Source organism: Schistocerca americana, chromosome 3, assembly GCF_021461395.2.
Source record: "Schistocerca americana isolate TAMUIC-IGC-003095 chromosome 3, iqSchAmer2.1, whole genome shotgun sequence".
NCBI lineage: Eukaryota > Metazoa > Arthropoda > Insecta > Orthoptera > Acrididae > Schistocerca > Schistocerca americana.
In genome coordinates, this window is record NC_060121.1 from 214,605,031 (window position 1) to 214,621,853 (window position 16,823).

The 16,823-nt window shown below is 38.5% G+C and overlaps 2 protein-coding genes across 2 annotated transcripts in view; one reads left to right on the top strand and one right to left on the bottom strand.

The window, feature by feature from the left end:
* LOC124607435 (protein ecdysoneless) overlaps nucleotides 1-4,453 on the bottom strand; it is a 94,325-nt gene extending 89,872 nt beyond the window's left edge. Inside the window, exon 1 of the mRNA XM_047139764.1 lies at nucleotides 4,054-4,453. Coding sequence (XP_046995720.1) covers nucleotides 4,054-4,288 — 235 coding nt within the window. The 5' untranslated portion in view covers nucleotides 4,289-4,453. The remainder of the gene's footprint in view (nucleotides 1-4,053) is intronic.
* LOC124607434 (xylosyltransferase oxt) overlaps nucleotides 4,307-16,823 on the top strand; it is a 98,985-nt gene continuing 86,468 nt past the window's right edge. Inside the window, exons 1-4 of the mRNA XM_047139762.1 lie at nucleotides 4,307-4,679; nucleotides 4,827-5,247; nucleotides 5,454-5,610; nucleotides 15,021-15,163. Coding sequence (XP_046995718.1) covers nucleotides 4,494-4,679; nucleotides 4,827-5,247; nucleotides 5,454-5,610; nucleotides 15,021-15,163 — 907 coding nt within the window. The 5' untranslated portion in view covers nucleotides 4,307-4,493. The remainder of the gene's footprint in view (nucleotides 4,680-4,826; nucleotides 5,248-5,453; nucleotides 5,611-15,020; nucleotides 15,164-16,823) is intronic.

The following is a 16,823-nucleotide window of genomic DNA, read 5'->3' on the forward strand; positions in this document are numbered from 1 at the left end:
ACATGAAAGGGAAGCAGTGGTTGGGAAGGGAGTGAGACAAGCTTGTAGCCTCTCCCCGATGTTATTCAATTTGTATATTGAGCAAGCAGTAAAGGAAACAAAAGAAAAATTCGGAGTAGGTATTAAAATCCATGGAGAAGAAATAAAAACTTTGAGGTTCACCGATGACATTGTAATTCTGTCAGAGACAGCAAAGGACTTGGAAGAGCAGTTGGACGGAGTGGACAGTGTCTTGAAGGGAGGATATAAGATGAACATCAACAAAAGCAAAACGAGGATAATGGAATGTGGTCGAATTAAGTCAGGTGATGCTGAGGAAATTAGATTAGGAAATGAGACACTTAAAGTAGTAAAGGAGTTTTGCTATTTGGGGAGCAAAGTAACTGATGATGGTCGAAGTAGAGAGGATATAAAATGTAGACTGGTAATAGCAAGAAAAGCGTTTCCAAAGAAGAAAAATTTGTTAACATCGAGCATAGATTTAAATGTCAGGAAGTCGTTTCTGAAAGTATTTGTATGGAGTGTAGCCATGTATGGAAGTGAAACATGGACGATAAATAGTTTGTACAAGAAGAGAATAGAAGCCTTTGAAATGTGGTGCTACAGAAGAATGCTGAAGATTAGATGGGCAGATCACATAACTAATGAGAAGGTATTGATTAGAATTGGGGAGAAGAGAAATTTGTGGCACAACTTGACTAGAAGAAGGGATTGGTTGGTAGGACACGTTCTGAGGCATCAAGGGATCACGAATTTAGTATTTGAGGGCAGCGTAGAGGGTAAAAATCGTAGAGGGAGACCAAGAGATGAATACACTAAACAGAGTCAGAAGGATGTAGGCTGCAGTACGTACTGGGAGATGAAGAAGCTTGCACAGGATAGAGTAACATGGAGAGCTGCACGAAACCAGTCTCAGGACTGAAGACAACAACAATACATTTGTACTTATCTTGACATGGTTCTTGTATTTTGGGAAATACCGTTTTATCTGGATGATTTGAAATGGATCCTGGACCGAGACTGGTCAACAAGCAAATGATAAAAGTGAACTTTGCAACACTGGCTGGTTTTCCGTTGTACTGTTCTCTTTATGTGTGCACATGTATGATGTCTCACACTACATCATTATGTCAAGAATTAATAGTATTGTCAATTATAGGTAGGTACAACTGACTCTCTATGACCACAGCAACAGCTGATTTTGTAGCTAGTGTAATTAAGGCATTAGATGAGCAACGAAGAGTCTGTAGAGTTGTTCTTGATCTTTCAAACACACCTGATTATGTATGCCCCAACATACTTCTACACAAACTAAACTGTTATAGTTTCGAGACAAAGCAAATGACATAATAATCATTTGTTGGAAATTAGGAAAGTGTTTGGATGTAAGCATAAACAAACAACATTAGTGAAGTATGGTGAAGCTCAAAGATAAATTTTGGGATCCTTACTTTCATTATGTGTTTAAAAGAATTCTTCTGCAAGGGAGATCCCATACTAAGATGCTAGTGTAACCAATTCTAGAGTATTGGTCCACTGTTCAAAGTCCCTATCATGTAGGTATCCAAATCAACATTGAATAAATTCAGTGGCATGCTGTTAGGATCATAACTGGTCATTCATAGCCCATACAAATGTGTAACAGAAATGCTTGGGAAGTTGAATGGGAATACTTGAAAGAAAGACAACATAGCTCTCCCAAGACATGTTGGGTAAATTTGGAGAACATGTACGCTTATTTAAAGAAGGGAGTGTTACCATTGCATCTAATATGTATATAACATGTGAAGTAAGGTATAACAGATATTGGGGCATGAACAGAAACATAGAGACGGGCAGTTTTCCCTCACTCAATATGCATCTGTAATAGGAAAATAAACTGATAAACTGGTATTATATACCGTCTGCTATGCATTGTACTGTGGTTTGCAGAGTATATATGTAAACATAGACGCCTTAAGCAACTGGTGAGACTGCAGTAATGTATGCGGCCAACACCACACCCACAACAAAAAGCAACCTTGTAGAACAACTGCAAGCAAGAGCCCCGGCAAATTTTTGGGAGTCTAACAAATATTTTAGTGAGAACAATTCATTTGCAAATGCAAATAAGACAGCATACACATAAAGAAAATTGAACATACTAATGACACCTGTCAAACTAGGTGATTCAGTTCTTAAAGAAATAGGGAATCACATATTCTTGGGTGCTTGGTAAACAATCAACAAAGTATACTCTACAAGAAGCAATAGCATATTTAAATGAGAAATACATCTAGAGGAGTAAATACATACACTAAGTTAACAGTTTACTATGAGCTAGTCAACCTTCACTTATCACAGTGTGGCAAAATGCAGTAGCCTACATGTATAGATTAGTGAAGTTTCAGAACACACTGTTAGGTGTATTGAAAATCTAGCTCCAAGATAATCTTACAGAAATAAATGCAGAAAACTTAACAGCCTGCTACTCAGCATATAAATTTGCAACAATTATGCACTGGAAAACACATGGAACGGCTCAGTTAAAGCCATGCATGATTACAATCCAAGAAATCATCTTAACATGAAGCAAATTAATTGAGAATTATCCTGCAATTGATGGATGCACTTCATTCAATAAACTCAACACAGAGTAAAATGCATAGAAAAGAAATCTGTAGTTAGAAAAAAATTGGGAGTTTACCATAGGCCTACTTAGTTTTATCTTGTCTATATATAAAGTTCTACCAAGAAGCTACACATTAGAAATCATCTGCATCAAATAATAAAAGATTAATATCTCTGTCCCTCCAGAAACCGGGAATTATACTCAATGTAGGCTATGTAATTTTTCTTTTATAAAAACGAAGCTACTGCTAATGTTCTTTTTTCTATGTTCTTTGTACCTCTGGACACACACAGTTGCAGAAGTGAATCTGCCAAGGAGATGAATTATGAAGACGAATGAGTGAATTGGTGTAGGAATCCTATCTAGTACAGGCTGGTGTTTCAGGATTTGGCAAATGATGTTTTATTATTAAACTTTCTGGCCAAATGCCCTTTCCAACAACAAAGTCATCAAGGTAACCAAAGAGAGAGAAGCCGTGTGCTATCTTCACTGAGAATTGTGTAAACTACATTCTGCGTGTTAATGTATTATCTGAGGTGGAGTTTGCAGATCTACCCAGTACGTGCCTAAATAATCATGGTCAGCCAACTAAAACCAAACTTAGGCTGGACAATGTATAAGCTCACAGTTGTTAATCTACAGTGCAAATTCAATCCTAGTCTAGTTCACTGTCCTGTCTTGTAAGCTAGGACACTGCACTATATGAGCAGGTCAATAAAAGCATCCAACCATGAGTTAATTGCTTTCCATCTTGCTTAGGACTTGTTTATAAAATCTTGGGCTGATTTTATGTACAGTCCAACACCCAAGAGTGATTTAATTACGTTTCAACTGTGGCACAATGGGTTTGTAGGGAGTTGTATGAGTAAATACAAGAGATATAGTTTATAAGTGAACCACATACATAAATACATCATTAACCAAGAAAGCAAATGACAACAGTAGCAAAGAGCTAAAAATTTAGATGGTTATCAATAAGCGAAAGACACAGTAAAGATATAAAGGAATTCTAACAGCAAAATATATGATGACAGATGCAATGTCAATGTAGTATGCGTAGTGCTAAAGTTGGGCCTACCAGGGTAACTTAAGACACTAAATGTTCTCTATCGTTAATGCTGAACATATGCAGCGGAGCGTTCTGAACTCAGGTGTACATCGATGCTTCTACATGCTGAATATTCGGCGTTCGCGTGATTTTTCATAAATGACATGTAAAACGCAACGCGCTTCAAAACATCTGACCAACTTTTACGTCTGTTCCAACTGTTTGCGATCAAATCAATGCCTTACTTCAACAACAATGTATTTTTTCTAAATGATTTTTGGCAGCCACTGGGCGTGTCCACTTTGTTATATTCCTAAAACACCTGATGCTGAACGTTCAGAATCGAATGTCTCCCGTCACTATAACTAATACACGCAAAAATCACACAATATACCTTTGGCGTCATTTTCAAACTTTGACGATTCGCTCCTGAATCGCACGTTGAAAGGATCTTTATGCCAAATATACTGTTGAGTATATTTATCTATTACTGACTGCACTTTGGCAACGCAGTCGCCTAATGCTGCTAGTCGGCTTTCTTCATTCGTGAAGTTTTCTTCCAGTTCATTTGAAAACAAATAATACTCCACATAATCTTCTTCTCTCACAGTTTCAAGCACTCCTGCCATAACTAAACAAAAGCCTGTCTCGCACTGTATCCGGATCGATGTTTAGTTCATGTGACTGGGAGTGATGTAGCGCTGATCCACAATTTGGAATTGGAAATGATATGCCAAAATTCATGTGTACTTTTTCAAGCAGATTCCCAAAAGCTGTTTTGCGGAAAAGTAGGCGTAGTGTTAGTTATCAAGTGATCGTAGTAATGTCACAAACATGGCTTCTGCGAAAGTCCTTGACAGTAGATGGGTTCGTAGGTACCGTATATTTTTCGTAGCAGGTACTATTATTCTAGGCATCCAAGTCTTCCTCGCGTATAAGTTTTTTCCTGGTGATAATGATGTCAGTGAAAAACTTCAAGATCAGAGAGGTGTATCAGGAAAAGGGAGGGTAAACATAGAGGTTGGTACTATAGCTCATAATCCTTACTTTAAAAATTTAGTAAGATCTTCATACTTCTCTTTTATGGAAAGAGAATTTAAAATAATTTAAAAACATTATCGAATAATGACTCCTAAATTAAATTGATACCTATGTTTGTAATGTCAGGTATTACATGAAGATCCTAATGGTGCAGTTTCATCAAGGAGATTCAAGGAAAATTACTTAGTTGTAGATGATGAGGACAGCCCAAGCAATAGCAACCCTGTGAATGGCCTTTACAACAAACATAAAGTTCCTCCGGATAAATATGACGTAGCAGATAGCAGAAACCCTGCAGTTGCAGCAGAAAAAGTGCCTCAGCATTCACACAGTAGGAATAGGGTAATTCAATGGGGAAATCGGAGTAGCTTAAGACTGGAAGAATTAGATTTTGTACCTGTTTGTGATATAACAACCAAAGAAGCAATATCAGCAGTTCACCGAGCTAAGACACAACGATGTAAGCAGCAACTAGTGAACATTACGTGCCTTATACAGCAGGGGCAGCTGTACCCAGAACGTCTTTCTAGTTCTTGCCCATCACAAGGTGAGTTTCTTGCTCAGAAACCTGCTGTACATCTGGTTCTAACAAAACTATATATTATTTGTTGTAGGATGTGATGAACGTAGATTGTCATTATCATTTAGGTCTACTCTGGACGTAAATATGCACAGTGTGTTATCTTGGTTTAATTAAAGTTTTAGTAGCGGTACATCATATTAAGACATGTTAAAACAAGCATTATTATTTAGGTTTTACTGCTGGAAAATCCCTTGGATGTTACCGTGATGAAAAAACATTTCGGCTGCTATCTGGATATTATGCAAATTTTAAAACAACAAATTCTCCACAGTACTGCATCAATATGTGCCTTCAGTCTGGCTTTCCCTATGCTGGTGTACAGTACTCGTGAGTATTTTTTATTATACAACATTTTTATGTCAAGCTGGTACTCTTATGGGATTAGTAATAAAAGCATTGATCTTGTATAATGTATAGATAAGAAAATTTTGCAAAAGAAACAAACACAAACTAGCTGCATCATACAAATTCAACCACTAGAATAACTTGCAGAAATAATTAATGGGTAACATAGAGAATGTTGAGATGGCCTGGAGAATGGGGCTAGTTAAGCCACCATCTAAAAAGGATGTTACCACACCACCATCTGATTACTGAGCTGTTTGCCTTCTTATGGCATTGTCCAATGCCTTAGAATATAGAGTCCATAACTAGACAGCAAACTGCTTAACTACAAAAACCTACTAGACGGATACCAGTCAGGTCTCCGTAAATGTCACAGCACAACACCTGCCATAATGAAGGTAACGGATGGCCTGAAGCTTGCCGTGGTGCACAAGAGGCCCTCTGCTTCTTAGACTTCAGCAAAGCCTTTCACACTGACATTCACAATTTACTTGCCAAACTTCACAGCCTAAATTTGTCACCAAGTGCAGTGCACTGGTTTTGCTCATATCTGATATCTTGCCAGAAATGCATTATGTGTGGCACCATAAAGTCACAATGGAGGCAGGTAGTATCAGGTGTCCTCCTGGGTTCGATATTAGGTCCTATACCCTTTTCGTTGTATTTCAGTTTGCTCTACCTCAAATACCACGTATACGCTGATGTCCTTCAGTTGTATCTAAGTGCAGTTAACCTGAAGACAGCTAAACCTCAATACTGACTTGCATGCACTATAAAAATGGGTACAGAATATAGGGTTAAAGCTCAATCCAGCCAAAACCCAAGCAGTACAGTTGGTTAGTCATTCTAGGCTCATTAGCCTGAAATGTCATGCATCCACACCATCTTTAATCCTAAATGGAATTAACATCAACTTCTCTCCTTTGTCAAAGAGGCTAGGAGTAATACTAGATGAAAGTCTAAATTAGGCTGAGCTTATAACTGAAATGTGCAAGAAGGCATGGGCATCCCTCCTTGTTGTTGTTGTTGTTGTTGTTGTTGTGGTCTTCAGTCCTGAGACTCGTTTGATGCAGCTCTCCATGCTACTCTATCCTGTGCAAGCTTCTTCATCTCCCAGTACCTACTGCAACCTACATCCTTCTGAATCTGTTTAGGGTATTCATCTCTTGGTCTCCCTCTTATGATTTTTACCCTCCACGCTGCCCTCCAATGCTAAATTTGTGATCCTTTGACACCTCAGAACATGTCCTACCAACCGGTCCCTTCTTCTTGTCAAGTTGTGCCACAAAATCCTCTTCTCCCCAATTCTATTCAATACCTCCTCATTAGTTATGTGATCTAGCCATCTAATCTTCAGCATTCTTCTGTAACGCCACATTTCGAAAGCTTCTATTCTCTTCTTGTCCAAACTATTTATCGTCCATGTTTCACTTCCATACATGGCTACACTCCATACAAATACTTTCAGAAACAACTTCCTGACACTTAAATCTATACTCGATGTTAACAAATTTCTGTTCTTCAGAAACGCTTTCCTTGCCATTGACAGTCTACATTTTATACATGCCTCCATACCCTGCAAAAATTTAAAAAATATCTCTTCTGTTTTGATTTGAAAAAGAAACTTGCACAAACACCTGTATTTTCAATTATTGACTACAGTGATGTTATTCTACAAGGTTTTTCTCAGGAAAATTCACAGCACGTGGAACTGGTTGTGAATACCTGTGTTCGATATACCTGTCACATTTCACTCTTTAATTATATTTCACCATCATATGCACAGCTATCCAGGATGTGTGCAGACAAGAGTTTCCATAGTCGTCTCCTCCACTTTCTTATCCACATACACTGTCTCTCGTATCTCTCCTCAATCTTAACACACTTGTCTGAACAGCAAGGCAGAAAAGCCCATTCCCATCAGAGCAAAATTCTTTCTGTCCCACTCCATTGCTCAAGCACTTTCCCAAAGTCTTTCTCAGTAGCAGGAACCCAACTCTGGAACCACCTCCCCCATTATGTTAGAGATCTTAATTATGTCACCAGTTTCGAAAGATAGTTGCTGACATATCTACTGAAGCAACAGTAATGATTACTATTGACCCTTTACACACTTATTACCCATTTACATCCTTCTTTCCACCTGCATCTTCCTCATTTCCCTATATTCTTAGCTGATGCTGTCTCCTTAAATTTCCGTTTCCCAGAACTTGCTGTATCAGAAGATATCTACTTTATGCACCTAGAAATTCTTATGTTTCACACTATTATTATTATTTATTATTATTATTATTATTATTATTATTACTATTACTATTACTACCATTACCATTGCCATTATTATTATTATTATTCCATATTGTCCAGTCACATTAATATAACCACCCTCTATGTTCAATGTGCAAAACGCACTCACAGACGGCATATGGCAGCACTAGTAGTGTAGGGTATATAAAGCTGTTTGGAGGGGCTGGTGGGGGGCATGGAAAACAGTGCAGTCATTATATAGGTTGACTTTTACAGAGAAGATAACAACAACCAGACACTTTTTACAGTGCTATTTATTTATATAAATAGTGCCATTACCAGTTTCGAACCGAAAGGTTCATCTTCAGATGTCTCATTCATGTTAAGATACATTTTCCATTAGCTTTCACATTTTGTTTTCCGAAATGGTGAAATTTCCTCGAGGTGGTGGTGCCCTACAACCAAAATAAGATGTAAGACAATAAGCAGTCAGCACTGAAACGTAATGGTGTGGATTTTTCAATGTAAATAACCATAACATCTTCACTTTAATAATTTGTTTACATCATTACAATCATTGTGAGGCACAATTACAATTAAAAAAACATTTTCTTACATCTTGTTTTGGTTGTAGGGCACCACCACTGCAAGGAAACTTCACCGTTTCAGAAAACAAAAAGTGAAAGCTAATTTGAAATGCATCTTAATGTGAACTAGAAGTCTGATGATGAAACTGTTGGTTAAAGTGGCTGGTTGCTATTATCTTCTCTGTAAGAGTCAACATATATTTTGTGCGTAGTTACGTGCTCAGAATGTCAGTTTTTAACAAATAGCAGTACAGTCATTGTTGTACGGCAGAAATGGAGTGATTCATCTGACATCCAAAAGGGCCAAGGTTGAAATCATTTCTGAAGTGGCTAAATTTGTAAACTGTTTGAATGTTGCTGTGGTTAAAGTGTACCGTGCATTCCAAAATGGCACTATCCAAAACCAGTGCTGTTGCAACTGTGCTGCACCATGGGCCATAGGTGACGGGTGAATGATGGCTGCAGAGATATGCACAGGTGAAGAGAGGTGCAACTGTCTGGCAACTCACCACCCAGATGAACCAAGGGGCTGTCAACAGTGTCTCCTCATTGACCATTCAGTCAACATTGCTGTGTATGGTTCCCCACAGCAAGTGCCTGTTACATGCACCCATACTGACTACTGTTAATCAATGATGAAGTTTGGAATTTGCACACCAATACCACAACTGGGTATCCACTGAATGGCAACAGGTAACCATTTCAGGTGAATCATGTTTTATGCTCCATAGGACAGAGGGCTGTTAGATTGTTGGAAGCACCCAGGCCAGAGGGAGAAGCATTATGGTGTGCAGAATGTGTTTGTGGCATTCCCTGAGTGATCTCATCATTCTTGAAGGCACAATGAATCAACACAATTATGCATCTTCCCTTGGGGGGGGGGGGGGGGGGGGGGGCGGCTGTGTCCACCTGTACATGCAGTTTGTTTCCCCTCAGCATGATGGCATCTACCAGCAGGACAATGCAACAGGTCACAAGTCTTGCAGTTTATGTGCTTGGTTTGAAGAGCAGCAGGATGAGTTGATTGTGCTCCACAGGCCACTATAATCCCATATTTAAACCAAGTTGAAAATGTTTGACCATCTCGGTCGGACTGTTCACACCATGGATCCTCAACTGAGAAATCTAGCACACTGGAGTCAGCATGCCTCTACATCCTTGTCACGGTACCTTCCAGAACTTCATTGTCTCTCTGCCTGCATGTCTTGCAGTGGTGTGCTGCAAAAGGTGGTTATTCAGGCTTGGACAGGTGGTTACATTAATGTGAACTGAACAGTGTATTATTGTTATTAAGGGTGGTAGTAGCAGAATTAGCACCTGTATTAACTTTTTTATTCTCAGTCAATATTGTTCACTCACATTGTCATTATAGATACTCAAATAATTTTAATACTATTTGTTATATTAAAACCATTGTTTTTTAAAAACTTGAATACACGGTATTAATGTTCCACAATAATATTTATTTAATAGTTCATTATGAACTGGCTTTCGGCTTCTTAGGCCTTCATCAGATAACTTAATACTGAACAAATAGTCCGTACACCTTCAGCGAGACTTCATAGCTGTAAAAAGATTGTTGTCAAGTGACATGAAAGGGAAGTAAACCAAAGAAAAACTTGGCGTAGGAGTTAAGTAAAGTTCAGGGAGAAGAAATAAAAACTTGAAGGTTTGCCGATGAAATTGTAATACTGCCAAGCACTGCAAAGGGTTTGGTATGACAGTTGAAGGAAATGGGCAGTATAAGATTAAAATCAACAAAACCAAAACAAGGATAAAGCATTGTAGTCAAATTAAATGAGGTGATGCTGAGGGAACTAGATTAGGAAACAAGACACTTAAAGTAGTTGATGAGTTTTGTTATTTGTGCAGCAAAATAACTGATGATGGCCGAAGTAGAGAGGATATAAAATGTAGACTGGCTATGGCAAGAAAAGTGTTTCTGAAGAAGGCAAATTTGTTAAGTGTTAAGAAGTGTTTTCTGAAAGTATTTTGCAGCGTGGTCCATTGATAGTGACCGGACCAAATATCTCAAGAAATAAGCATCAAATGAAAAAACTACAAAGAACGAAACTCATCTAGCTTGAAGGGGGAAACCAGATGGCGCTATGGTTGGCCCGCTAGATGGCACTGCCATATGTCAAACGGATATAAACTGCATTTTTAAAAATAGGAATCCCCATTTTTTATTACATATTCGTGTAGTACGTAAAGAAATATTAATGTTTTAGTTGGACCACTTTTTACGCTTTGTGACAGATGGTGCTGTACCATGTAACATTCCGCCAGTGCGGACAGTATTTGCTTCGTGATACATTACCTGTGTTAAAATGGACTGTTTACCAATTACGGAAAAGGTCGATATCATGTTGATGTATGGTTATTGTGAACAAAATGCCCAACAGGCGTGTGCTACGTATGCTGTTCGGTATCCTGGCCGACATCATCCAAGTGTCCGGACCGCTTGCTGGATAGGTACATTATTTAAGAAAACAGGAAGTGTTCAGCCACATGTGAAACGTCAACCACGACCTGCAACAAATGATGATGCCCTATTAGGTGTTTTAGCTGCTGTTGTGGCTAATCCGCACGTCAGTAGCAGACAAACTGTGCGAGAATCTCAAAAACGTCGGTGTTAAGAATGCTACATCAACACGGCGACGACTTTGAACGTTGTGTACGGTTCCACCACTGGGCACAAGAGAAATTATGGGACAATGACAGATTTTTTGCACGCATTCTATTTAGTGACGAAGCGTCATTCAGCAACAGCGGTAACGTAAACCGGCATAATATGCACTATTGGGCAACGGAAAACCCACGATGGCTGCGACAAGTGGAACATCAGCGACCTTGGCGGGTTAATGTATGGTGTGGCATTATGGGAGGAAGGATAATTGGCCCCCACTTTATCAGTGGCAATCTAAATGGTGCAATGTATGCTGATGTCCTACGTAATGTTCTACCGATGTTACTACAAGATGTTTCACTGCATGAGAGAATGGCGATGTACTTCCAACATGATGGATGTCCGGCACATAGCTCGCGTGCGCTTCAAGCGGTATTGAATAGCATATTTCATGACAGGTGGATTGGTCGTCAAAGCACCATACAATGGCCCGCATGTTCACCTGATCTGACGTCCCCGGATTTCTTTCTGTGGGGAAAATGGAAGGATATTTGCTATCGTGATACACCGACAATGCCTGACAATATGCGTAAGCGCATTGTCAATGCATGTGAAAACGTTACGGAAGGCGAGCTACTCACTGTTGAGAGGACTGTTGTTACACGTATTGCCAAATTCATTGAGGTTGACAGACTTCATTTTGAGCATTTATTGCATTAATGTGGTATTTACAGGTAATCATGCTGTAACAGCATGCGTTCTCAGAAATGATGAGTGCACAAAGGTACATGTATCACACTGGAACAACCAAAATAAAATGTTCAAACGTTAAAAAACCTACCTGTTACCAACTGTTCATCTAAAATTGTGAGCCATATGTTTGTGACTACAGTGCCATCTATCACAAAGCGAAAAAAGCGTTCCAACTAAAACATTCATATTTCTTTAAGTACTACACGAGTATGTAATAAAAAAATGGGGCTCCTATTTTAAAAAAAACACAGTTGATATCCATTTGACCTATGGGAGCACCATCTAGCGGGCCAACCATAGCGCCATCTGGTTTCCCCCTTCAAGCTAGACAAGTTTCGTTCTTTGTAGTTTTTTCGTTTGAAGCTTATTTCGTGAGATATTTGGCCCGGTCACAATCAATGGACCACCCTGTATAAATTGTAGCCATATACAGAAGTGTAACATGGACAATAAACAGTTTAGACAAGAAGAGAATAAGAGTTTTTGAAATGTGGTTCTACAGAAGAATGTTGAAGCTTAGATGGGTGGATCATGTAACTAATGAGGAGCTACTGAATAGAATTTGGGAGAAAAGAAATTTCTGGTGCAACATGACTAGAAAAAAGGGGTAGGTTGGTAGGACATACTCTGAGAAATCAAGAGACCACCAATTTAGTATTTGAAGGAAGTGTGGAGAATAAAAATCATAGAGTGAGACTGTGACATGGATACTGTTAGCAGATTCAGAAGGATGTGAGGTGCACTAGTTATTTGGAGATGAAGAGGCTTCCATAGAATAAAGTAACATGAAGAGCTGCATCAAATCATTTTTTGGACTGAAGACCACAACATTAATAATATTCCTCAAGGGGAAATAGAAATGCTGTAGGATCAGTACAGTGGTTCATTTAAATGTGAAAACTTATATAAACATAAGCTCTGTTTTTGGGAGATTTGAAACCACAAAGAGTGCCGATGAAAGTAAATTCACAGTTTTCATTTCTGGCTTCTATAGACAGTTACTGTGTTGAACTCCTTCTATGTTTCCAGATGTTATCTGTAGTATTTTAGTCTTAACCCACTCCATGAACAGTAATACAGCAGATAAGATTCAGGTGTTATGTGCCTCCAAGTGGCCACCTTGGCAAATGCTGCCTGTTTCAGCTAATCATGTTATATGTTATTCAAACTGAAGAACTGGCCAGACTGTCAGTGGCAGCAGAGAGATAAGTAGGTAGGTAGGTAGGTAGAGAGAGAGAGAGAGAGAGAGAGAGAGAGAGAAGCAGCATGTCTCCTCCAGTAGTCATCCCAGATTTTTGTCAATGCAATGTGTCATTTCATAGTCTTGTAATGTGATAGTAGCCAAACCATTTTTGAGAATACAAGTACAAATCTTATTAACAAGTTTCCAGATTGGTTTTGTAGGTCATTAGCAGCAAGTCATTACACCTTCAGTGAAGTCAATATAGTAAACAAGGAAAACAATTTAAATAATTGGAAATAGCATAAGCAGCAGGTGGAGGAGAATGACAGTACTATTATTGATTCTTGCTTACCTGTCTATAAATTATCAGCATCTTATATATGTTTGAGAATAAAAACATTCAGATTGACTGAAGCCTTCAGTGATACTTCCCCAACTTGCAATTCAAGTGTAACCTTTCAACATAACCTGAGCTGTAGGCTACACAGGAGATCAATAGAACAGTCACCAACGTCTGAGTGGAATCCCGTTTCAGTTTTATAAAGTGTACTCTTTGGCATCGACCTCTTATTTAGCTTGCATTTATAGAGTGTACTCTTCTGCGTTGACCCCTTATTTAGCTTGCATTTATTGATAATCTCCCACCCAGCATAAAGCTCCAACTGCCTGGAAAAAATTGTAGGTGACTTCTGTACACAAGAAAGGTTAAAGAATGGCCCCACAAAATTGCAGACCATTTGACATCATTTTGCTACAGCATTCTTAACCATGTTCTAAGTTTTACGTGGGACACAAAAACTTCTGTACACAAATAGCATGGATTTAGAAAGTTTTGAGAAACTTAGCTTGCTTTGTTTTCCCACGACATCCTGTGAATCGTGGAAGAAGGAGAACAGGTAGATTCCATGTTCCTAGATTTCCAGAAAGTATTTGATTCAGTGATACACTGCAGACTGTTAACAAAGGTTTGAGCATAAAGAATAGGTTCTCAAATACACCTGTGTCTCAATCAAGGTTTGATCAACGTACGAGTATTACAAAAATGCTCCATGAACTCAAATGGGAATCCCTGGAGGAAATAAGATGTTATTTTTATGAAACACTATTGAGAAAGTTAAGAAAACATGCATTTGCAGCTGATTGCAGAACAATTCTGCTACCACGAGCTACCAGTGTACATCTCACATAAGGAACGCAAAGACAAAAGCTGAGAAATCATGGCTGCCATGCAAGTGAAACAAGAAAGGAAATTATTATAGTGGTACAAATGCTTGCCATGAACTGTATGGTGTCTTACGAAGTATTTATGTAGATGCAGATTTAGATGTCCCCCCAGCTAAGATTTCTTATCCACTCACAACCATATTGTCACCTTTCACGGCAGTAGCCTTGGGTTACACTACAAATCGGTCGTTTGCCACAGCCTACATTCTCAAAAGTAACGTAGAATAAAAAAAAAATTATAGCCGGTATTTTGTCCTCTTCCTGTTGACACATGTGTGATGCCACATGCCACACTACATTAAATCGTGGGATGAAGTCAAAATTCAGTATCAGCATATTCAGTTGACCCAAACATTATGTAACACATTATTTAGTGTGGGAGGAAGTGTCATCCAAAACAAACTATGTGTATTGAATTTGTGCTTTCCTTTGATGAAGAAACATTAGCATTCTTTCTTTTTTATCGTATTCACATTTTGCCCCCCCCCCCCCCTCCTCTCTCTCTCTCTCTCTCTCTCTCTCTCTCTCTCTCTCTCTCTCTCTTTCTCTCTCTTTCTTTCTGTGTTAGTGCCTTGTTTGATATGCAGTATTTAGATAGTTTTCTGACACAGATGTGACTGAGAATTAATTCTCCAACATTTACCACCACAAGAAACTTGCTACTAGTTCTCTGATTGCCTGTGGTAAAATCTTGCATTGGCTAATAAAACATTTATTTTCTAACAAGGGTCTACCTCTCATAATTTTAGTCATTTATCTCTTTGAGTAGTACTGAGTGCTTCTGCGGATATGAGGAGCCTCCGTCCACATCACGGCTTCCTGATTCATCCTGCAACATGAAGTGCCCGAGTGATGCCCATGAAGCCTGTGGTGGATACTACACAATCAATGTCTATGAAACAGGCATTGCAAGTATGTAAAACATCATCAGAATTGTCAGCTTTGAATTTAAATGAAATCTATTCTTTTAGTTTTACATAATTAACCTGAAAGTATGTATGGTCTAATTTTTTTTTTTATCTGTTAAAAAATGCCCTTTTTTATACTAAGTTAGGTTCATTTCTTCCCCTCGTCCCTTCCATCAACCTTTTCCATTCTCCAATCCTTCCTCTACCATTCTTTTTTGTCCTCTCCTCCCATTTTCTTAATTTCATATGCCGTGAATAATTTTGTAGCCTTTTGCCATCCAAACTAATGTTGATACAACAGTATTAGAATATCTCAAATCATTGACATTGTTACTTGTAGAACAGTTGCTTTTCTATACGTATGGTTGGAGTTCCTTTATCATACATCTTCTTTTGTAAGCTAGATGAGCAATACAGAATATGAAGTTCTAACTACATGTTGGAAGCAGGATATTTACATTGTTTACGTGTATTGTGGCTTCATTAACTGTAAGCTGTTTATTTTAAAGTTGTATCTTCATATGTAAGATTAATTTACACTGACTTAACATGTGCACCTGGGAGTTTTGCGGCAACTGATTGTTTGCTGGAGTTACCTGTGACTGAAGTCAGGCTGTTTGACAACTGTATTGTTACATAGCATTACAATGCAAAATTTTCTAAACATAATTGAGATAACAAACAAATGTAGTCCCACCAATTTTGCATTGTCGTACTGTTAATGCTTAGAGCTGTATTCCTGTGAATTACTATGAAAATTGTTCACCGTTTGGTGTGGTTTAATTTCCTTTTCCATCTCCCCTTTCTTTTCCCCTTGGGTCAACTGTTCCTCCAGCTATCTAATTGTTGTTTTCTTGTTTCTGTCGTAGACTAATCAGTGATGGAGGTATTTGTTTATTTGATGATGGACTAGACTCCTGATCTTTTGTTCCATGTCATTCGCTTCTATACAGTGTATTGTCACCATTGTATTCTGGATTTATATTCTCCTAATAATCCAGAGTATATGATGAGTAATTAATTGCATGTGGCTCAATTGCTGAGTGCAAGTCTTTCAGTTGGATGATACTTTGGCGACTTGCATGTCCTTCACCTACCCCCATTGTCCAACTGCAATAAAGGACCCTACACTTAAACATGGAATCTGAACCACATGTTGTTCATGGCAATTCCTCGCCAGGAGAGGTAAAGATTAAACTGAAGACTGAAAATTTCTGTGATCCAACTGGGATTAGATTCTGTGATGTCTTGGTTTCCAGGCATGCACTTTTCCACTAGGCCATCAAGCCTGACATATGATAAATGAGATGTCATTACCTCAACTTATAAAAGCACTAATGTGTCTTATTAACATTTTTTCTTGTCCTCCGAAATTTTGTTCTGCTGCTTCATATAGAAACTGTAACTTTGGCAGTTTGTAGGTATCTTTCAAAGATCTCTTATTTTAGCACCACTTTTGCTTTCAATTAACATCAAATACTTTCCAAGAGGGAGAGAGTGCTACACTGTATTGCCTGTAACCTACTACAATGTTAGAACGGCTCATGTGTTGCTCCGTATCTTCACCCCGTAGTCTTGGCCTCTGTTGCTAACACTGCTCTAAAGAAATAAGCCTCACCAGCAATTTCGAAAGATAAATGTTATTTGTAAATTGGAGTGATGTG